The sequence below is a fragment of the Cavia porcellus genome, unplaced genomic scaffold (genome assembly GCF_034190915.1).
Source record: "Cavia porcellus strain 051 isolate PalLab524CR breed Dunkin Hartley unplaced genomic scaffold, mCavPor4.1 scaffold_6, whole genome shotgun sequence".
Classification (NCBI taxonomy): Eukaryota; Metazoa; Chordata; class Mammalia; order Rodentia; family Caviidae; genus Cavia; species Cavia porcellus.
This window is the reverse complement of record NW_026947489.1, coordinates 3,331,768-3,355,310: the sequence shown is the minus strand read 5'-3', so window position 1 is coordinate 3,355,310 and position 23,543 is coordinate 3,331,768. Positions and strand designations below refer to the sequence as shown.

General features: G+C 49.3%; 1 protein-coding gene across 4 annotated transcripts in view; it reads left to right on the top strand.

Moving 5' to 3' along the window:
- Gabra5 (gamma-aminobutyric acid type A receptor subunit alpha5) overlaps positions 1–20,760 on the top strand; it is a 63,949-nt gene extending 43,189 nt beyond the window's left edge. For all 4 annotated transcript variants that reach the window (XM_003462085.5, XM_063249830.1, XM_005000010.4 and 1 more), the window contains 4 exons: positions 8,936–9,079; positions 11,462–11,614; positions 15,546–15,757; positions 19,511–20,760. In XM_003462085.5, the coding sequence (XP_003462133.2) occupies positions 8,936–9,079; positions 11,462–11,614; positions 15,546–15,757; positions 19,511–19,810 (809 nt within the window). In that variant the 3' untranslated portion in view covers positions 19,811–20,760. The remainder of the gene's footprint in view (positions 1–8,935; positions 9,080–11,461; positions 11,615–15,545; positions 15,758–19,510) is intronic.
- Positions 20,761–23,543: the final 2,783 nt, after the last annotated feature.

The window sequence follows — 23,543 nt, the reverse complement described above, 5'->3', positions numbered from 1 at the left end:
TATATCTGTTTAGTTTTCCACATTTTTGTTGAAGTTTCAGTTTTCTTGGGCTCCCCAGACTTCTGAGCACCTTTACAGTGGTTATCTTGAATAGGGGGTCAGATGAACTCCAAGACTACCGTGACTCTTCAGTTTATAAACTTGATTCTGTCCACATTTGCCAGCATACGAGATTTACCTATATTTTGGAGATGTATTTGCTTGTTTCCTTGTTTTCAGTAAGAAAAAAAGATGTTACAACCCAATTTTTCTACATTAAACTATCTTGACTTAAATCCACAGCAAGCTGCAGTTAAATCATTTGTCACATTCAAAGCGAAGATGCTCATCCAATTGGATTTCCTCACTTTCTACACTCAGATATGAAATGAGACTGATACCGTATAAATCAGCAGGAACACTTCCGCAGTTCCATAGAGATTTTGAGCTGTCATACCAAATTTCTGTGTGCCTGCTTGATATTTTAATGATGGGTTTGATTCAATTCTGATGTCGATTATTGATGAATATTTGCTTTTAGTATCATTGCTGTAATATTCAAAATCACTAGAGGAATTTTCTTTATATATTATGCTTGTATACCATTTTCTAAGAACTAGAAAACTATACAGATCTTGCTTTTTTTTCAATTTCCATGATTCTTTTCAGGGTAGATTAATTTTAAGAGAAGAAATACTATTCAACTACATGCTTTTCTTTCTTCTTTTAATTTTTGTATTTACTAAAAATAGAAGTTTGACCAACTTGTTCACTTACACCTTCGGCATCTGAGCACACAGGCCAAGTGCAGTAGTATAATGAGTTTGAAATCACACCGTTCCACAGTTCTCTGCTCTTAGGAGACCAAGGAATGCAATTATGTGTCCTGATTCTCATGCCCCACATACTCTGGTTTTGTCGATGCAGAAGTGAATTAACAGACATTCTTATTATTGTGGCCTCCCTGCTCAAGAATTTTCAAGTGAATGTTGGAATTGCCCCTAATTTATTGAGGATATTTACTAATCTAAGAGGAAATTCCTTAAAAATAATGACGTGGCTTCTGTATGGAAGTAAGTGATTAAGAACATCAAAACTGTTTGGAAAAGAAAGAAAATTAGACTTCCTTTTTTCATTTACTTGTGAGGCCATTCATTCATTACTAGATAAGACATGAGGTTACATCTGTGTTCGTGAAAATGTCCCAGGTGGCGGCTTCCTGGTGGGCTTCCAGCGGGAGGCCCTGCAGGCACCAGAGGTCAGGGCCATCGCAGTGAGTGGCCAGTCCAGTCGGACTTGGGCAGCTGTGACTCTGCTGCTGCAGTCTTCGTTCCAAGACTCTCAGTGGCTCAGCACGAGCACAGCCAATGCGGGGCCCAGGTCACTGAGAGCCTGAAGCGCCTGTGTCACCTTCCGTGACACCACAGAAACAGCGCAGGTTTCTCTGTGCTGTGCCTGAGTTCAGATTGTCCCAGAGGCACTGATGACTCAGGTGACTTTGCTTCACATCCCGCCTCCATCTCTCATGTGTTGAAGTCTGGGCCAAAGGTTTCTGTGTGGGGAGCTGCAGCCTTTGGGTGCCTGGGCCTTACAATAGAGGCCTCGAGTGGCATCAGTGCCCTTAGAAGAGGACCCGAAGAGCTTCCTGTTCCTCGGGAGGACCCTAGTGCGCTATGATGATGACTATTTAAGACGCTTTGAGTGTTGTCTTAGTCTGTTTGGACTGCTAAAGCAGAGCACCATAAATTAGGTTATTTAGAAGCAACATCTAGTTTTCCTCACAGTTTTGGGATCTGTGCCAGGTTGAAGTGCCAGCATGTTCTGTGTCCATCGGAGACCATCTTTCTTCTCATGGAGGACTGGTGTGGTGCTGTCATTTCAAATGCAAGTCACCTCCCGGACCTTTTTATAAAGGCACTCATTCCACATTCCTGATTCCCTCCACAAGGCTCACTTCTTAACACCCTCACAGAGGGATCAAGTTTCCACCCTGGTTCTAGAGGGCTCTGTCCACAGCAGATGTGCCAAGCTCCGAGAGCCCTGTGCTGTAGCTCAAGCCGTGATCTCCCACAGAGCTCGTGATGCACACAGCCAGTCACTGAGCTGCCTCTGTTTGGGTAGCTAACATCCCCTTTGATTCACAAACCAGCAACCTCATCAGGAGGTTATGTTCAGAACTGAAACTGGTAAGGTCCCAGTGGAAGGAATCATGAATAGAAATGACGGCAAAACATGAAGGAATAATGGTTTGTTAGTCAAGGTGCTGAACAAAATGGGCCACTGAAACGAGCCAGTCTCAGAAACACTGCTGCTGTCTGTAACCTGCAAACGGGCAAAGGGAGACGTTGGTAAGAGTGTGCATCGCTTCAGTCTAACCCAGGGCTGAGAGTCCATGGGGTGCTGTACTTCCTGGTCTCTACAGTGTAGTCAGATTGTGCACTGTGTTTCACATTGCCAAAATTGCCGTTTATTGTCCTCATCACAAAAAAATTACAAGTTAGTGAGATGATAGATGTATTAATTATCTTGATTCTTTCTTTAAAGGACACATAAGGGGAAGCTTCACATCCTTTTCCATACATTTACACAATTATTCTCTGTCTGTTAGAAATACATTTTTAAAAAGAGGAAGCCTGGTTTAGGGAATGGCAGGATGGCATTAGAAAGTACAAGGCAGAGTGGGCGATGCTTTTGGAACACAAGGCAGATTACTGAAATACAGCGAGTGGAGGTGACACCAGGAGCGTGGACCCCATCAGACCAGGGGAAGAGAGGAGCTGAGAGCGGTGGGGCCAGATGCACAGGGTGAAAAAAGAGAGCACTCACAGGCATCCGTGATTTTGAGCCTGTGTAACTGGGAAATTCCGTCTCCAGGAGGACTTTGGAGTAACCCAAAGGAGGAGCTGCTGGTTTGAAGGTCGATCAGTGAACCGGGGTTAGGAAATGAAGGACGGGGTTTCCGTGCGCGGTGGGCGCCTGCCTTGCTTCCGCTCCTGTTAGGAGGCAGAACAGCCTTCAGCCTTTCTGCTGAACGCAGGACAGCCCTTTCCTTCTTCTCCAGTCAGGCCTCACTAAAGTCCAGAAACATGCAAGGCACCAGCGCTTTGAGTCTTTTCCGTAGGTTCCCTGTGATTCACCTGGGCCTGCGCTGAGGGCTGCAGATGGGCCTCGTGCTGGCAGATTTGAATCCGCTGCTGTAATTGTTAAGAGGACAGACGTGGTGTCCTTTCATCTACCTCCGATGGCTCACTTGTCTCTCAGTGCTTTCTGGACAAAGCCAAGGGAGTGCCAAGCCCTCTCAATCTGCTGTTACCTGTTGAACTTAGAGCAGGGATGCTGGCACCCAGGAGACCATGTGAGATGCCTTATCTATAGAAAGGCATCAGGCAGAGCTTTCTTATCTGTATTGTGCAGTTGATGTGTCGGGTATTGACTTACTTTCCAGCCCACGGTCACAAAGGTGATGTGTGATAGGTCTCCTGAGATAGTTACCGTGCTGGCTCCTGGTTTTCGAAGGGAAAGGCTAGAGATGCCTTTAGAGGAACTTAAATCCTCGTACATTTTCCAGCCATAGCTACCCTGATTGCTGCTACATTCTAGTCTGTGCTTCTTCAATGTCATATGCAGTTAACACCTACTAAAGTGACCCGACAGCTGGCAGTTCTCATGTGTCCCTGCACTGCCTGAGAGAGGAAACTAATCACCATTTTCACAGACTGGATCTGCTTTAGACCAATAATTAAAACAGGAGTTCAAGCTGCAGATGAAGGGCAGAAGGAGAGTGCAGGCTTAGCCTGTGCCAGGATCTGTGTTTCATGCCCAGATCCAGAAAGGAAGACAGAAAGTAAATTCTAGTAGGAAAGTCTTTCATATTGTGCTCACTGAGACACTTGGATGTGGGTGCTATTTCCCCAAGTTACAGAGGGCAAAATAGAGGCTCAAAGAGCTAAGAGGTTGGTCTAGGTTGCTCTGGTAGTAAATGTTGGAATCATTTCAGTCATCGACTCTGAATGGCCATGAAACTAAGGGCTTGTTTCCCCTGTCCCCAACCTCCTCCTGAGGATTTGCAAGCCTGGAAGAGATCAGTGTCAGTACAGGGCAAGTGGTCTCGAGGGAAAGGGTGATGAATCCCAGACAGTCAGAGTGACAAGTGTCCAGCCTTCTCTTTGGCCCTGCTATTGGATGGTCAGAGGCAGCTAGGTGTTCTGCTTTATAGAGCTCCAAATCAGGCAGAAGGTAGCACGGTAAGCAGCTGCAGGAAGCAGGAGGGTTTCCTGCTGCGGGGAAGGGGAGCTGGGAAGACACAGAGCAGGTGCACAGGGCCTGGGCCACGCAGCAGAAGTGGGGGCGTCTCCCCTGCCCCCAGAGGACGAGGCCTTGTCCCTTCCTGCCTGCTGGCTCCACACTCCCAGCCTGGCCGGGCTCCAGGGTGGCTGCTCTGCACAGAGCCGCGTCTGAGTTACCCAAGCCGTGCATCACTCAGGGTTCTGAAGCATTACATGGGTGGAAGGAAAGATCTCAGTGTCACTGACATGGACCTGGGGAGCAGGAGAGGACCAGAGTGTGCCCGCTGGTACCGGTGGCCACAGGATCAGAAAGCCGCTTGCTGGGGTAAAGCGGGGTAAAACCATGTCACTCCATGGTGCCTTCGCCCCAGAGACATTCAGGGAAGGGGATCTCTACGGGATGCACTCATCAGGGCAGAGCCGGTGTTGCACATGTGAAGTGCGTTTCTGTCTCACCTCACACTTGAAAACAGAAGGGAGGGGCGGAAAGTCACTCCATGTCCTCTCATAAGTACGACTTCCAGGGCCCCTCAGCAGCTGCTGTCACAGGAGCCGCCCCACTCCTATCTGTTAGCATCTCATTCAGGGGCAGATCAATTGGGGTCTTACTGCTAATTTTCATGCTTCTGACCCCATCTGGACTCAGGTTCTAAGTTGATGTCCACGTGGCCATGTCTTGGGACAAGATACACTGTTTCTGAAAGAGCGTCATACATCTGAGTAGGGAGTGTCTGCCAACAGTTGGTTACCATGGTTTGGGTCTTGATTGTTCCCAAGGACCCATGTGTGAAGACTTGGTTTCCAGCCCTGCGCTATTGAGGAGTGCTCGAACTTGTATGAGGTGGATCCTGCAGAAAGGAGGGGCCCTCGCCGGGGCCTGCCTGAAGGGAGATTAGAGCAGACTGCTCTGTGTCTCTGCTTCCCGGCTACTGAGAGGTTAAAGTCCTGGCACCTGCTCCCACTGTGATGCACTGTGCCGCCACAGGCCCCAGCAACCCTGGGTGGACACTTCGGAAACCACGAGCAAAAGCAGGCCTGTATTCCTGGTTCACGGTTACCTCATGGATTTGGTCACAGTGACTGCTGACGGATTAACACAGTGTGCATGATGCTTGTGGGGGATCTGATTTTGCCTTATTGGAAGATAGTTCCACACAGAGGACTGGAACGTGAGGAGACCATCGTGTCCGTGGGAAGAAGACTGGTTGAATGTTGTGCCTCCCCAGTCTACAGCCTATGTCTGTAGGTCGACTGGTTTCCAACAGAAATCTCATAAAGCTTTAAAATAAAGTAAAAGAATCCTAAGAACTGGACTCTAACCTGCATGAACAAAGGGCCAAGTGCAGCCAGGAGCCCTGCAGAGGAGAAGGTGCCCCTCACTGCTCTGGCTGTGGATGGTCTGACGCCGTCTTTACACTGAAGATGGGCAGAGGGGCCAGGGGAGAGGGCGGCATTCATGATGCGCCCTTACCTGGCCTGCCTGGGAGCTGGGTGGGCAACCTGAGGCTACTGTGGTCGCACCGAGTGTGGGAAATTGACATAGGAGCCATAAATACAGAGACACGCTTGAGGTCCAGGTGACTGAGACCACAGCTGTGAAACACAGCGAGTTAAAATTCGTGCGGCTCACGTGTCCTAGAGAATTGGGCGTGAGTCTGAAAGTCCGGTAGATACATCAGTATTAAAGTTACCGTTTATCTCTGTCCCCAGTAGCACCGTAATGAAACATTTGAAGCAGATATTTATAACACATACAGCAAAACACTGTACCTATAATCTATAATGGATCAGAATCTGTAACAGAAACACACCAATCTGACAGGTGTAAAAAACACAAACAGGTTTTGCAGAGAGGAAAATAAGCAAAGACAAACAATAGATTGCTCAGTGATGCCTGCCCAGGATACGAAACCAGAAAGCAACACAGTTAGGTGCCACCGTGGAAGGGGAGGTGGAGAGCTTTGGGTGAGCTGTGCACTGGCGGGGGGGGGGGGGCTCCCTATATACTGCTTATTTTATTGCTTTTCAGCTGTTACGAACACTTATCATAGAACAAGAATTCAAGTAGCAATGTAGTAAAGCTCTTGGTTGCTCCTGTGGTCGTTTTTCTGGTTTCTTCCTGCTGAGACCCGGGATGCACAGGAGCTGTGGGTTTCCCTCTGACACCAGAGCCTGGCTGCAGTAGGTGCTGTCCCTAGCGTGGGCTGGCCCCGCTCCCTCAGAGGCCCAGAGCAGCTGTCTCCTGAGGAACAGTGTCCCGGAGCCTGTCTCTCGCAGGTTGATTTCTACTCGGTGGTGGGACATAGGCTTCAGTAATCTCGAGTCAGTGTCTGCCCCCCTCCAGCGTGGTGGGTGAGCTCTCAGGGGAAACTGAGGACAGGACCTGAGGGACAGCTGGACAGCGGGATCCTAGGGAACTATACTTGTATAAGTGGCCTGGCTGGATCCTCTGGCCAACCCGTGGCCGCTATCTGCAGCCTGTGACACGGCCTCCAGGAGAGCACATTTCTTCTGCCCACTCACTGCATGTGACTATCCTCCGCTGTTCCTTTCTCATCTCTTTAAACTCTGGAGGACCCTGCAGCACCCTGGGAAGCCATGCCCCATCCTCTTCCCTGGCACTCAAGAGGAGATGTCACAGCCTGTTTCTCAGGTGGCCCAGGTGTGCAGGGCCCTCCCTGTGACCAGGGTCTTTGTAGCCTCTGCCTGCCCAGCCTCTCTGAGCAGACTGCCAACTTCTCCCCTCTGACACAGGACTGCTGCTGTGTCACCAGAAGCCAAACCCCGGGCCCTGGCCACCCTACTCAGTGTAAGATCCTGCATTCTTCCTTGTCGGATGAACTTGAAAACAGAAATGTACCCTTGAGTTCTCTTCTCCACCTCTGCCCACCATCCCATCTTCCATTTCTGGCCCTTTTCCATCTCTGTTTTCTGTCCCACCTAGCCAGGGTGCTTCTTTGATGGCTGCCTTAGAATAGGTCCTCGGTTGCTTATACCCTCAATTGCTGTCTGAGTCTCAGAGGAGAAGTCACAGACCTCCAGCATCTTCAGGCCAGATTTTCTCTGACCTTTATCCCAGCCATCCCCAGCACATCCCTGCCGGGACCTTTGTGCCTGCAGCTCCCTCTGTGAGATCAGCTTTCTTTTGAGGGCCACACGGCCTGTGCCTGCACACCGTGATAGATCACTGACTCAGACCTCCTGAGCGAGGCCTTCTTGGAAATGTGTCTCTTGCCCTTCTTGGCTGACATTTTTTCATTGTGCTGCCACCATATTTATTTTGTTTCTAGTGTGATAGCTGTTTCTTCTCTCGAATGTGGATTTCTTGTGACTCCTGCTTGTCCTGCATCCTGCCTGTTCTAGTTCTCTGTTCCGACAGTGACAACTTTTCCAAATCTACCTGCTGATTTGCTTCTGCTGTCTCTCAGTTCTAACAGCTCGGAGTCAGGGGGCCTGGCTGAGTTCTCAGGTCCATGGCTTGAGAGACAGATCATAGTGGTCTGGGCTGCATGGGCTGCGTTCTGCTCGCTCCACGGGCTCGGGGTGAATCTCCCCAGGCTCATGCATGTTTGGCCTGGGTTTCAGTTCCATGCACTTCCAGAGTAGGGTGTTTGTTATGCCCTTGTGGCTGTCGCCTGGGGATGTCTCACCTCTGGGAAGCCAGCCACTCTCCTGGGCTCCTGACTCCTTTCCCCAGCCTCCGCAGCCAGCCCCTGCCAGTCAGGTTCTTTTCCTGTGCTTTAAATCACTGCAGCTCCTCCAGCTGGAGCGAGATCTTTGTGATTAGATCGGGTCCACTGGGATAATCCCGGATAATCTTAGGGTTTTAAGGGAGGACACCTACATCCCATCTGCAGTCCTTTGCCACAGAAGGCAACAATTTCACAGTTGTGACGCCAGGGGGCGCAGGTACTCCCACCCCGTCACCCTCCAGCTGGACAGCTCTGCCAGCTGCAGAGGTTCTTTAGACTCCAGACTTCCCAGACAGCTGGTACTGTGCCCCGCCCCGGGTCATAACCATTCACATGGTTACGTGATTGTGAGCCAGTTGCTTGTGGGTGGACTGCGTGGGCAGTGAGGGAACGAGGCGCTGATGCGTTAGTCTCACAAAACAAGGTCCAATACCCACTGGTTTTGTTTCTGTCTTTTTAGGTGTCATAATAAAACACTTTGAAAATAAAGGCATTTTTTGTTACAAATATATTATACGACATCATTTATGTGGTTCCCAAGACAGTTCCTTACTGTGCAGCATGGTCCAGGCCAGCCGTAAAGCGAGACCCCCATGGATACAGTGATGACCTTGGTCAGCACTCCACACAGATGTGTCACTGTGAATAACACTGGGTCATGGCAGGGCCCTTGGTGTCGCATTCACAGGAAAGAGCAGGGCACAGACCGTAAGTGGCTTGCAGAGTCAGAGCTGACGGAGCAGGCATGCTGGGCTCAGAACAGGGCTTTCCCCAGCTGTGCTGACAGAGAAAACCCCCCGCAGCACAGAGACAGGCTCCTGCGTCCAGACCATTTCTGGGGGAAGGGCCGGAACTGCAGCGGCCTCTGTCCTGGCCTGACCCCGCACGCACTTGACTTTCCAAACTTCCCCTCCACACGTGTGGGTCTTCCGGGCCCACACTGACTCCTGCCTGTGCCCTTTCCGCCCCTCCCGGCAGATGCATACCCTAACTCCGAAGTCGTCTACGTCTGGACCAACGGCTCCACCAAGTCTGTGGTGGTGGCCGAAGACGGCTCCAGACTGAACCAGTACCACCTCATGGGGCAGACGGTGGGTACCGAGAACATCAGCACCAGCACGGGTAAGCACCTACATGGGCAGGGGCCCTTGGGGGACTCGGGCTCCATGTCCCCTGGCGGAGGGGACACTGGCCACAGACAGAGCACGCTGGCCAGCTGCAGTCCCTTAGCGGTGCAGCTGCCGTGCTTCGGGGCTGTCCGTGCAGCTGCTCACAAAGCTACCAGCTGCAGCTGCCGGGAGTCCAAGGGGGAGGCCCTGTTTCGTCTGCAGAGCATCTGCAGCATTAGGAACAGGCCCTGCCCCAGGCCTGTGAGCTGCTTATGTAACTGTCTGCCCACTCACAGGGGGGCCAGGCCAGCTCTGCAGGAAAGCAGCTGCTCTCAGGTTGGCATTCAGAGTCTTCCTGGGGCTGACTTTGGAAAGCACCTCTGAGCAGCATGGAAAGAGTAGCTGAGTCAGTACAGAGAAAGAAGCCGGCGCTCGCGGTCCCAAACATGGGGCAGCCTGAACCCAGAAGGGCGCCACAAGCCTGGCTTGCCTGATCAGTGCCAGGGCTCCCAGGGCGCAGCATGCATTGACCTCTGGGGCCTTCAGGCTGTGTGATCAGACATTTCCTGGCTGCTGGTCACCAGGTGGTGGGAGTGAGGCTCTAGGCTGCAAAAGTTTTCAGTTGTAGCAGGGCAGAAAAGCCTAGAGGGATAGAGGGAGCCCTGATTGCAGAGTGAGACCTAAGCCTCGGAGGGCATCATCCTCAGGGAGCTGCTGGTGGGAAACGTTCACCCTGGCAGCCGGCAGGATGCGCATTTGCTCAGGGCACAGCTTGCTCTGCAGGTACAGAGTGTGGAGCTGCAGGGTCAGGCCCTGCCCAGCTGTGCGCCCTGTGCACTGGGCATCCTGTGGGCCATCAGAGAGCCTGGGGGATGGGGTCAGCAGCGGGCCACACTGCTGCATGGAAAGGAAGCAGAAACTGGCCTGGTTTTATGGAAATGAGTGGAAATGCTTTAGGGCAAAAGTCTGGAGTGAAGAATTTGGTGGCCACAGTACGGCACTGTGGGCAGTTACTTTTTTGGGGCTCTTTTGGAGGTTTCCATGCCTGTTTACACCCTAAGAACACCTGTTCCAAACATTATCTGATTTCCTAGTTCCATTTCCAGAGGAGCGCAGGAAGAATGGAGAGAATGGTTTGGGGCCCACCTGTGAGGCAGTAGCCTGGTGTTTCACACTTCCCAGCGTTAAAGAGGGCAGTGTTGGTTCATCCTTAAAGATCTGATTGTTGGTATGGAGCCACTGGGGCCTGTTTCTCCCTGCCCCACTGGAGCCTTCTGGGAACCACTCCCATCGCTCTGTCCTGCCCAGGGGTATGCTAAACACCCCCATCCCCACCCCACACCGCCTCTCAGGCCTGCTGAGAATGTGGGATTCCTTTTGCAAAAAGGCAGGCTTTTCCACCCAGGCTCACAGCTTCTTGGACTCTGATGTGTGACATGTGGTAAGCGAAGATACACAGGGGCATCCGCAGCCAACCTTGCTGAGCTGTGAACTTTAACGGCACTGGGGCTGTCGTCAGCCTCCAGAGGCCCAGCGCTGTCCATGCAGCGGTAGACCACTCCCACCTGAGGTCTGCCTTACTGAAAACCCCAAGCTGCTTCTCCCCAGCTTGGCTACAGTGCACACAGGACAGAGCTGAGGAGCGCTGTCCTGACATCAGAGCAGCCTTGTCATTTCCCCAGGGAGGTGCACCTCCCAGCAGCAGGGAGATGCCAGCAGGCCTCGCCCCATCACACCAGCAGCCTGCCCGCCCAGCTCCTTACCAGTTAACCATCAGGACAGCGTTGTTCTCAGCAAAGAACGGGAGGTCTCCACTCGCCTTCCACACGGCCAGGCAAATCCAGAGAAGGCACTGGGACATGGCCAGGAGCTGTCCCAATTGTAGACACTAGAGAGTGCCTTCTCTGCTGGGCAGCCGCTGGATGGGCTGCCAGTGTTAGGGTCCTGTGCTGCTGTTTCTCACCCTCCGATGGGCAGGACAAGAGCAGATCTCAGGGTGCGGGGCCGCCCCACTGCCCTGGAGCTTCCCCCACTGGGCAATAGGAAGGAGCTCTCCACTCACAACAGAGCACTGAGGTATTCTGAGTTCTGTGTGCGAAGATAAATCCTGAAATCCTGATTGCAGAGCAGGCAGGGGGCACAGAGATTGTGAGCAGGGATTAGCCAACACACAAATCTGATTTTCCCTGAGAAGAGCAGCCATCAGGGAGGCTCTAAGAGACTGTCCAGAGACTCACAAAGGGATGGTTGAGAAATTCACGCGTCTTGCTCTGTCCTTTCTCTAACTAACATAATTCAAATAAGGGCGTGTGTGAAGGATAGGCGATGCCTCCTCTGCCTGGAGCAGGACTCCGGAGACACGGGGCCCTGACATGTGTTGCTGGCTTGTCTGCAGGCGAATACACGATTATGACGGCTCATTTTCACCTGAAGCGGAAGATCGGCTACTTCGTCATCCAGACATACCTCCCCTGCATAATGACAGTGATCTTGTCCCAGGTGTCCTTTTGGCTAAACAGAGAATCTGTCCCGGCCAGAACAGTTTTTGGTGAGTGTCCCCAACCCAGGCCCAGACAGCGGTGTTTCGTGATTGATCCTAATCACACACAAAGTGATAAAGCTCGTTGCCACACTGCAGTGCAGACCTTAAATGTCCAGGAGACTTCTGCATTAGAGGCTTGATCTCCAGCTCTGGGGACTGTTGTTTTGTCTTGTGTTTTGAAACAGAGCCTCGCTGTGTAATGCAGGCTGGCCTTTAACTCGCTTACAGAGCCCAGGTGGCCTTGAACCCATGGCGATCCTCCTGTCTCAGTCTCCCAAGTGCTGGGAGAGCGCTGGGGATTTTGAAAGATGGGAGGACCTCTAGGATGTAGAGCAGAAACAGTTAGATTGCCAGGTTTGCCACTGAAAGGGGCACTGGGATCTGGGCCTCTCCTCTTTCTGTCACACGAGGGCGGGCAGCTTGCTGCTCCACAGGCCACCTGCCAGGCAGTGCTGCCTCGAGGCTCAGAAGCACAGGGTCAACTTGCTTGGTCTGAGACCCACAAAAGAGTGAGACAAAATAAACCTCTCTTGTTCTCAAGTTGTTTGCCTCAGCTAATTTACTACAGTGACAAAAACCTGCCTAATGCAGTCATCAGCTCCCAGTGGTGCCTACCCATTTTTTGATGTGGGAACCAAATTAACCAGTTAGTTAAACATTTAAATTTTGGAGTAGGAGATAGGATTTTACCCTGAATGAGCACTGGGAATGCTGTGCGGTTTACTTGATAATTCTCTCCATTCTGAAAACCTTTCCCTGGGAATCTTTCTTGTAAGGTTTGAAATTGCCGACACATGCTTGTCTTATGTGAGATTTCACTAAAGTACTTTTGCAATGCTTGTAGCTACTTTGAAAGTGGTGCAGTGGTTTTTTTGGGAAATGTGTGTATCACTTGAAAATTAACTACCAAATAGCAGTCAGTACATTGTATAGGATAATGTTGAATTAAATACCTACACAGTCACCCCTGTATCCACAAGTTCTGCATCCTCAGATTCCACCAACCCACACTGGCTGAAAAAATTGAATTTGTAATGAAATGTACAGACCATTGTTCTTGTCACTATTGCTTAAGGTCCATTATAGGCAATACATTATTGCCTATAATAAGTATTTTCATGGCATTTGCATTGTTTTAGATGTTATAAGTCATGCAGAGATGATTTATGTTGAACAATAGAATGCATATAAATTATATGCAAATAATCTTTGCTATTTTTATACTTGATCATCCATAGGTTTTAGATTCCATGGGGTTCCTGGAACCAATCTCCATGGACTGTGAAGGGCAAGCGCATGTACTGAGACCCTGGAACAACATTACTTATGCCCCTCAGATACTAATTCCAGAAAACTCTTAACTTTGAGGGCATCTGGGCATGGGGAAGTGGACGTGATGTGGTTGGGCATCATTGACCTTCTTACATGTACTGCTTTAGTCAGCTTTCCCTTACTATAACAAAATACCTGAGACAACTGATTAAAAAGACAAAATGCTTGTCTTAACCCATGGTTTGAAGCTTTCAGTTTAAGGTCAGTTGTTCTTGTTACCTTGAGACCTGTGGTGAGGCAGCACAATATGGTGGGAATATTTAGGAAAACTCTTCACCCCGTGGCCAAGAAGAGACAAAAAGGGAGAGATGGGGATGGGAGGCAGGGTCCTAATATCCCTCCAGGAGCAGGTCCCCAGTGACTGCGAGCATGTCCTGGAGGTCCCACCACCTCCCAGCAGCACCGTGGTCAGGGCCGGCCCTCCAACGTTCAGCCAAACCACAGTGCTCATCCATTCAGCTCAGAAGGAGATGGAAAGGCTGCAGCTCAGTGTGGATCCTCTCAGCTTCCTGTGCCATAGCTCTTCTTATTGCAGTTTTCTCTCTAAAGGAGGGAGACATTTGCATGCATTTCATTTTAAAAATTCCCCACAGTGTGCAAGAAGCCCCAAAAGACTGGGACTTTATAGGTGAAGGCTGGGAGCCTCCACTACCAACAACACGCCCACCCCACATGCCCCCAATTGGACTCCAGGACTCTTAGGAAGATGTGGACATTGGCTCAGGGCAGAGAAGTCCCTGCTAATGAAGGACCTCATACAATGTTCAGGGGGATTTACTGGGCAAGTGATATATTATAGCCAGGGTTCCCAAGGGAAGCAAGTTAATACAGGACTTCTATAGGATTATTTGATAATAGTCACCCAAAGAAGCAAATGCAGAAGAGTGAAGGAGATTTGTCACATGCTAGAGGCCCAAAGAATCCAGCGGAGGGCCTGGATCCCATACCAATGTCCCACACAAGTCCAGCTTAAGACCTAGAGCTCACAGCAGTGTCCTCCATGAGACCAGCTGGAGACCTAGAGCCTATGACAATGTCTCATGCAAGTCTGTATCAAGCATTTTCACTGGGCAGGCACAAAGGTCAGTGGTGGAAGCTAGAAAGTCTCCACCAGCCAGGTGAAGGGTTTGTGCAGACAGGAGGAGAGATCTGCACTGGAACCGACACTCAGGGAATAGATCAGGGCTCCTCCAAAAAACTGCAGCCATCCTCAGGGACCACGTGGTCCAGAGCTCCGCTGCTGATGAGAACAGCCAAGCTCATGCCAGGAAAGCCACAACAACAAGCTTCTCCAGGAGAGTCAACAGCACCAACCCTTCCTCTCCAGGTTCTCGTTTTGTTTTTGCCAGCAGTCCTTGGGTGGGCCTTCCACACCCAGCACCATGCTTACTCAGTTCAGCTGGGGTTACAGGGTGACTGTTAGTTAATCCACCACATGGTGGAAAATATATGAAAATTGTGTTATAGTCTGTTTCCTGTTGGAGGTCGTGGTGCATGTTAGGCTGTTAAGGACCCAAGAAGATGGGAGAGGCCTATTTAAGGTCATGACAGAACTCACATGCACAGTGATGGCTGGATTCCTGAACAACAAAACAAAACCAACCAAATCACATTGTGAACTGATGGCTCCTCAAGTCTTAATTCCACACACGGTTCCATGTTCAGTGAGCGTATACAAATGCATTTGAAGGATGGGATGGCATGAAAGCTGTGGCCTGGTGATGTCCCATCCTTTGGTTCTATACTGTGGCTTTCATAATAGAATCCCTCTTCCAGGGCGTCCTAGACAGCAGAAGTTTATGGCTCGCAGTTTGGAAGGCTGGGAGTCCAAGATCAGGATGCAGGAAGCAAAGCTCCTCCTGAGGGCTGAGGGGAATGTGGTCCTGGCCCCTCTCCGTGGTGCTGACACCTCTCTGGCTCTTGCCTGAATAACTCTAGTACTTACATATGTTGACCTGTGTGTAAGACTTTCTCCAGATTTCCCCCTTTTTGAAGAACAGTAATCCTATGATGGCTTACCACACAGTGGCTTCATTTTAACTCAAATACTTGTGTAAAAGAGTCCACAGTGTGAGGCTAAGAATTCAGTATATGCACATTCAGTACGTTCTCCTTCCCAGCTGACCCACCGTGGGTGTGTGACACCCACATGCCCCGCACGGGTGCACGGGTAGAGACAGAATGATGGGTGAAGAGGCAGCGTGCCCACCAGGGAGCTGACTGGACTAAGAGTCCAGGGACCTGACTCCAAAGATGCTTGTCCCCTCTAGCATGGGGTGGATGCTTGCTAAGCATCTTTAAATCCTCGAACTCCTTTCTGAAAAAGAACACACTTCAAAACGCAACTTAGGTCAAAGCCTGACAGTTAGTAGATGCCCCAGAAGTGGCCCATAACCTCCAGTGCTAAGGCGGCATCCCTCCCCCAAAAACCTGACCTTTCTTTGTGGCCACTGCAGCATTTCCATGGCGGCACAGCTGCCCAGCAGGCTGGGTTAAAGTAAGCGGGCCTCTCTGTGTCTCATCTGCTCTGCTGAGGGTGTTGCACTGGGACCCAGGGCTCTCTTGACCATTGCCCCTCTCCACCCCTCCCTGTTTGCACTTGCAGGGGTGACCACAGTGCTGACCATGACAACACTCAGCATCAGCGCTCGCAACTCCCTGCCCAAAGTGGCCTATGCCACCGCCATGGACTGGTTCATCGCTGTGTGCTATGCGTTCGTGTTCTCTGCTCTGATTGAGTTTGCCACAGTCAACTATTTCACGAAGAGAGGCTGGGCTTGGGATGGCAAGAAGGCCTTGGAGGCAGCCAAGATTAAGGTACTGGCCTTATTTTTCTCCTTTTTTCTTTCTGGTTCCCTTGCCTGAGAAAATGCACCTGATTCTGTGTCCACATAGGAGACAAAGATTCCTCCCTCCTGTCTCTCCCCAGTCTCAGAGTGATCCCTTCCCTTATAATGGAGGTTATCATAGGTGCTTAATTACAACAGGTCGCTCATGTAGTTTATTTTTAGTTACCAACTTCATTCAAGCGAAAGGTCTGCTGCTGTGTGAATGGCCTGAGCTTGTTTACATTCAAAGCTATTATTTTTGCATGCATAATTCCTACTTACTCAGGGATGACTTAACCAGGGTTTTAGTCATGGTTTCCTGTCCTGCACATTCAGTGCCACCTCCTTATGCAGTATGTCCTCTATGGGGCAGCACTCGTCGCTATGAGAACACAGGGTTCACTGGACGCCTTCCACCAGCAAAGCCACCTTGTCTGCTAAGTGATCTGGCTCACTTTGTCAAGAATTATTTGTCAGGTGTTTGTCACATGATTTGTGGCCAGATAGATCTAACATTTGAGGCCAAAAGAGTTGTACAAGATTCCAACCTGAAACATTTCTTTAGGGAAGTGCTCACTTAATCACCCCCATCTGGATCTGATGTGCCTGTCTCAGGGTCTGATGCTTGCAGTGCATAGATCCTGTCTGGGGGTGTTTTGGGAAGCTGGGGAAACACGAATGACCCAACTAGAAGTGGACAACTTATGGCACTGTGGGCAGACATTTGTGGGGAAAAGGTGCTCTCAGACTGTCAGGATGCTCCCCTGAAGGACATGGACTTGGTCTTGCAGACAGGAAACCAAGGGGGGATATTTATAGGAAGGAGAAAGCGCGTTGTCTGGGGCAACAGGCTTCCCAGCACCCAGCTGAGTGTTGCTGGATGGGAAATGCTAGGCATTGCTTTAATCTTCTGTGGCCTCCTGATGGTAGAGATGATCAAACCTGAAGCAGGAGAGCTGCTGCGAAGTCACTGGGCTGACTGAAGCTGCCAGGAGTGTGCGTGCCTGGGAGTCTAGGAGGGAAGGGAAGCCCAGGGTGAATGGAGACGTGGAAATGCTGCTGGACGGTGTTTCTGGGCACTGTTGTTGGCAGTGTCGCCATTACTGCCACCTTCACACTCAGTTTGCAGTTGTTGCTGTCTGAAGACCCTCAATCTGAAAGGAGCCCGGGATCAGAAGGAGGTGCTGCTCTGTTTCCTGGAAGGCTGAGGGCAACACAGTCTGTCGCTCATGGGCAGTCGGTGTGAATGAGTGAACCTCCTCTTAATGTGCTTATGTGCTCATTAAAGGACCACGAATCAGAAGTAGGAAGAACTTGAAATCTAGACTGTGTTCGCCACTTTTCCATGTTAGGATTTTCAAAAGAACTGCCTTCACTGTGTCTGTGGTAGGAGCAGTTTTGGGAGCCAGCACTTGGGGGAGCGAAGGGCTAGGAAGCCAGGTCAGACAGGGGAAGATGTTGCACAGTGAGCGGGTTCCCAGGAGGTCTCAGCAAGCCTCTGGGGCTGTGGCCGGGTTGTGCTGCTCTGCCTCACTGGCCCTCACTGGCCCTCACTGGCCCTCACTGGTCCAGCTTTCCAAGAAGGATGCAGACAGGAGCAGGAAACACTCTGGAGCAAGGCTGACCCTGCAGGAGGTGACAGCCGGCTTCACGGCTGAGCAGCGGCCCCTTTCTGGAAAGGGTCCAGGGACATGGACTCATGTCCTCTGTGGGGCATAAGATTGCCTGAGCCCTGTGTTTCTGGCTGCTGCTCCTCATTCCCAATGGAAAACCCTGTTATGGCCAGGTCATGCCGTCAGCTCCCTGTATCTATGGGTTCCCTCTCCTTGGATTCAACCTTCTCTGGAGCAAAATTACTTTAGAATCAAAACTGCCATCTGTGCTAAACACATAACAGCCTTTGTGTTATCATGGTTTCCTAAACAATTCAGTAGAACAACTGTTTACATGGCACAGACCTTCATGGAGAGATGATGGAATACAGGAAGGTGTGTAGCGGTTGTAGACAAATGCTCCTCTGATTTCTAGACGGGACGTGGGTTTTTGAGGTGCTCAGAGCCAGTTCCTCAGAGACACTGATGGACCACAGTGTCTTCTGAGCCTCTTTCCCTGGCTGCTACCAGAGAAGGAAACTTCTCACAGACCCAGGTCTTGTGTATTTCTTTTTTCTGGCCGAAGGCACAGGGCTCGTGTGATGTCAAGTGTTGCTAACGGGCACCTGCTTCTGATGTGTGCTCTGACCTCCTTCCTGAGACCCCAGAGGTTCCCATGTTCCCCACACCTGGACCAGCATTTCCTCCACCTCTCTCCACCTGAGGCCCCTCACACCTTCGCTTATCCTGTCATTTCCAAAGTTTGAATGGTTGGTGTGTTTTCTTTCCATTACATATTTTTCAAATTTTATTGGTGAGATTATATTTCTTTGTTAGTGAAACAGAGTTTTTCCAAACATTTGGTTGGAACTATTTTCAAAACATGTAACAGTGTTTAATTACTTTTTACAGTGAGCACCTATCCATAGTGAGCATTTTACTACGGTTACACTGTCACCCTCTATCTGTCATCTCCATCATCCATCCGTCTTGTCCCACTCAGCAATCCAGCTTAGGGTTTTTTTTTTATTTTAAAGGGAATAAAACAACAATAACATGAAACAAAATGTCGAGAACTCAATATTGGATTTCAGAACTAAGAGAGCAGGAACTCTACTATGTTACTATATTGTATATTGTTATCCTCGAAATAGATGCTTAGATTACTGGCTTTAGACTTTCCAAGTCAATCAAACAGTACAAGTTTTAGGATGTTTCTTTACTTCCGTTGATAGCATCTCGGTCTGTGTTCCTCCTAGTCAGCTGGGGAGGAGGTTGCCCCCTCTCCCAGTCTGCACCCCAGCTGGCTCATGGGCATGGAAGGGCCTCCCTCCTGGCTCTCCCCTGCAGGCAGCTGGGCCTCCACTGGTTTCCATCTTATTTTTTGAAGCATTTCAAAATGAATTCCAGATGGCAGTATTCCTGTGAAATGGATATATCAAATAGAATTTAACATTAGTTTACTGTTTTACTTTCCTGAAGTAACATTTATAGAGCGTGAAATGTGCAAATATTCTGGCTCCTGTTGCTGTATTTGGCAAAAATGTATACCTGTGTGCACTAAATATTCATCAAGCTAGAGAACATCATCCAGAAAGCTTATTAAGCTTTCTCCCACCCAACTGCTGCCCTCAGATCTCCAAATGTAACTGCTGTTCCCATTTTTCCCGTTATAAATTGTCTTGCCTGTTGTAGCATTTTGTAGTCATGAAAAATAAAAACATGTGTTTTCAAAAAACAAGAATGTTCGTAACTGCCAAACCCGTAACAGTGCAGCATGAGACAATCCAGGTGTCCTTTAAGAGGATATGAGTGTCAATGCCTTGGTGAGCAAAGCACAGTCACCCACGAAGGGCGTGAGGGCCTGGTGCCATCCAGAGCACAGACAATTTGTAAAGACACCCTGCTACAAACCGGTGATAGTGTGGGATTCTTTTTCTCGTTCCTGGGAACTGAACCCAGGGCCTTCAGGGTGAGCTACATTCTCTATTGTAAGACAAGGTTTCCCTTCTTTGACCCAACCTGGGGAGGCAGTCACCTGTCCTCTCCCAGGTCTGAGCTGAGGTTTATCTCTTTTGAGAGGTGGATTTTTAGATCTCTGAAGCAACTGGGGCGTTGCTCTCACATCACATTCTTATTACATTTTGCAGAAAAAGGAGCGTGAACTCAAACTAAATAAATATAATGCTTATACCACTGGGAAGATGACGCACCCTCCAAACATCCCAAAGGAGCAGACCCCAGCAGGGACCGCAAATGCGTCCGCTGTCCCCGTCAAGTCTTCCGAAGAGAAGACGCCTGAGAGCAAAAAGACTTACAACAGCATCAGCAAGATCGACAAAATGTCCCGAATTGTGTTTCCAGTCTTGTTTGGCACTTTCAACCTAGTTTACTGGGCAACGTATCTGAACAGGGAGCCGGTGATCAAAGGGGCTGCCTCTTCCAAGTAGGCCACTGGCGGCCCCGCAGGAGGAGAGGCTGAGTGCAGAAGGACTCTCCAGACCTGGGCACTTTCTTTCAGCAAAGTTTTTGCATGTTTACTAATACATACCAATAATACTGACTTGATGTTTGTACGTGTGACTCCAGGTGTTTCCCAGATGTCCCCTTGATAAATAAAGCAAAGGACTTTATAGAAAACCCGGAGGCTGTGACACTGACACTCCGATGTTCAGAATCCTGACACCGATAGTTTACAAACAAGATATGTCTATTTTTAACTGTTCAAAGTGTTGCCTAATGATGTTTTTATACTTTGAATGTCATTTCATACAGAGTTTCCCAGCAGATCAATATTTTACAAAATGCTCCACGAGTATTCCTTGACCAACTACTGTAGGAAACAAAGATCAGAGAGAGCACATTTTTCATTCAAAGGAAACAATGGACATTTATATCCAATATCAATTGCCTTTGATAATTCTTACTATTCTGAAGTCAGAAAAGTACCGTATGAACTGACATTAAGACATAGAATGGGCTGCATTTATGGGGACATTAATAGCAGATCTACATAGTATATTAGAGTAGCGCATCAAGTATTTTTCCCAAGGAACAATTTAATTGCTTCAAAATTCTTTCCTTTTTTGGGAAAATAAATTTATTTCCCACCCACCCTAACCCTTGCACTAACTGAACAGTGTCCAAGGAAGAAAAGAAGTTGTTAAAACAGCACCGATTTCATGCCCTTCGCAGCCCCTGGCTGCTGGGCCTCTGTCCCTGGAACCTTGGGCCCCTCTTGCTGCCTCCGGCTAGTAGAGCTTCAGTGGTGAGAAATTGCAACTCAGTTCTTCTCCATTTGATTTCTTCATATGTATTTCATTGTTGACTTACTGCTCTGTTAGCTTTTGTATATGAATCTTTAATGTTCATTAAAAAATAAACAATGGATTGATCTTCAGAGTATACATCATTTTCTGAAATTCAGATTTTAGTGGACGCATTTCCTAAACTGCTGCAAAGGAAAAGTGTTGTGAAGTTGTTTGAGGAAAGAATTAAAACATTCTGGGTTCTTATCTCCTGTGGAAAACTCCTGCAGAGACCACAGCGCAGGCTCGGGTCCACTCAGATGCTCTCCATCATGTTCCGCCTGGGCTGGCTGGGCTCCTCTCCTCAGAGAAGTCCTCCCTGTGTGTGTGCCCAGGAGGTGCTGGCACTGCCTGCTTGGAGCTCTGTTACCCTCTGCTAGCTGTTTGTGATCAGTAATGCAGAGTACTGAAATTGGGTCATCAGTTTCTTGTCTGAATAAAAAAATGTGAAAGAAACAGACCCTGCCCCTTTGTAGCTCACTTGAATTCCAGATTCACACTGGGAGTCATGACTGTTCAGCAGCAGTGCCAAAACTAGGCCTGTCTAGGTTGGCCAGGTGCGAGAATTCCATTGTCCCCGCTGGAACTGGCTTTGGGGTCTCACAGACAGCACAGTGAACTGAGAGGGTGCTCTGAAGTGCTTCACAGGAAGCATTTTCCTCTGGGGATACAGATGGATTTGTAGAACACACTGTGTGTGCTGTATTGCGCCTCCACATAAAAGTCACCAAAACAAAAGGGAAACCGAGGGCTCCATAGGAAGCTCTGCTCTCACGTCTCTTGTGCATCTTCGTGGTTTAGCTTTGCCAGGTAGTGTGAAGCCAAAGATACTGCACGCTGAGCCCCAGCGGAACACGCATAACACCCTCCGGGACATCGCTGTCTTGATGGAACGTGACACCTTCCTCATTGGGGCGGGACTTGACATGTTCTAGCTTTTGCTACAGAAAGTCTTCGCTAAGCCCCAGTTTGGAGACATTGCCCCCTGAATTACCATGCAATGAAAATTTTAATCTGGGGAACATATTGCAAAAAATATCTCTCGTCTCTGCTGATTTTGTATTGCAGCTACATCAGTGCTGGCTGTTTATAATGAAAATATAGTAATCACCACAGAGAACATGAGAACAAGGAAAATTAAAAATTCCAAAAATATTTTTAAAAGAGAAGTTGGGCACACGTGCATGGGGTAGGTCTTCTGACAGTCTCTGAACAAGTCTCTGACATTCTGGGTTGTGCTTCCAAGGTCAGGTGGGGTGATGGGTTCACTTCTCCAGGAGCCTTGGCACAGCGACCTGCCCCCAGCCAGGCTTCCTGTCTAGGGGTGCAAAGGACGAGATGCCGGACCCCCAGATGGGCTTCTTCTCTGAGTATAACTCTCAGTGCTGCTTGTACAGCAGGTGGTCCCAACGCCCCGCCAACCAGCTGTGTCTCGGGGAGTGCACCACAGTGCACAGCACACTGGTGGGCAGCTGAGCAGGAGATGCTGGCAGCCTTTCCCTTCCCTCTCTCACGCAGTGAGATCACGGGTTGAGCACCACCTTGGGGGATTCTCCTGGCCTGGAGGCCCCTGCAGGGGGGCAAGCCCCTCTTAGGGAGCGCAGTAGAAACCACAGCAGGTGAGTAAGAACTTGCCAGAGGCAGGCTCCACGGGAACCCTCAGTTCTGCCTCTTCCATCCCTGTCCCTCTGCTCGTGCCCCTGTGGTAGAAAGAGCCGGAGCACATCCCACAATGGCGCCACGGTCTGCATCGCAGCAGAAGAGCGGAACACAGTGGGGAACGTGGCACCCACTCTGCCTCTGAGCTCTGTGCTGGGTCTCTCTGAGGAAGGCAGGTCTCAGGTGGCAGGAAGTGGCCCTCCCACAGTGCGCTTCGGTGTCTGTCAGTTGCCCAGGTGACCTCTACTTTACCTCTGTGCCTGCTGCAGTTCCTGGTACTTCTGTCCCTTAGAAACGCTCAGTCACTGTGGCGCACAGCTGGTCACTGAGATGCACATCGTAAGGACCCATCAAAGAGAGCCAGGTACGCTGGTGCTGGTTCTTGCTTACAAAGCCCCTACAATCTCCCCCGCTGAGCCTTTGGGGCCAGTGCTCATGGCCATTAAATAAATCTGCCTCCTAATCCTGGGTGATGGCTCAGTGTTTCTGTTTGCTGCTGCACTTATGATGGTTACCACTCCATTTAGAGTCTCACCATGAACTTGGGAAGTACTGCTTTGAATTGAAGAAATTTGTGCTGAAAACAGGGGCTTTTAAAGTCTTATTTAAGTTTGAATACTATCAGTAATCAAAAGTTCTTGGTCATTTTACATTCATCTCGTACAACATTTCCTGGTTTTTGTTGGTTTGGTTTGGATTTTTTGTGTTGTTTTTATTTTATTTATTGTTTTCCTATGGTGGTAGTGCTGTGGATAAAAATGTTCTTTTTAAGAACTGTAAATATGCAGTTTCCGTGAATGACTACTGGACGGCAGCAATACCTCGTTTTTATTCAGTGTTGGTTGGATTCTTTCCTCGAGTGCACCTTAAAAATTTACATGAAAGAAATTATGTATGTCATACAGTTTCAATTTATGGATAATTGTACTTGAAAATAATGCACATCTAGAAGTTGGGACTCAGAGGTGTGTGTGTGTGTGTGTACAAGGACATTTATCAATACATACACACAATCATTTCCTGTTAAAAAATTAACTAACAGACCTGTTCTTTCTGTTTTTGAGGTAATGCTTATCTTACAATGAAAAGAAACAAAATAGTAAAAATTTGGAAACGTGGGAAACCACATAGTGTAATATCAGATAAAGAGAATCAGTATTTTCTGCCAGTTCTCTGGTAACATCATACCAGTTCCAGCCCACTGGGGTGAATGCTG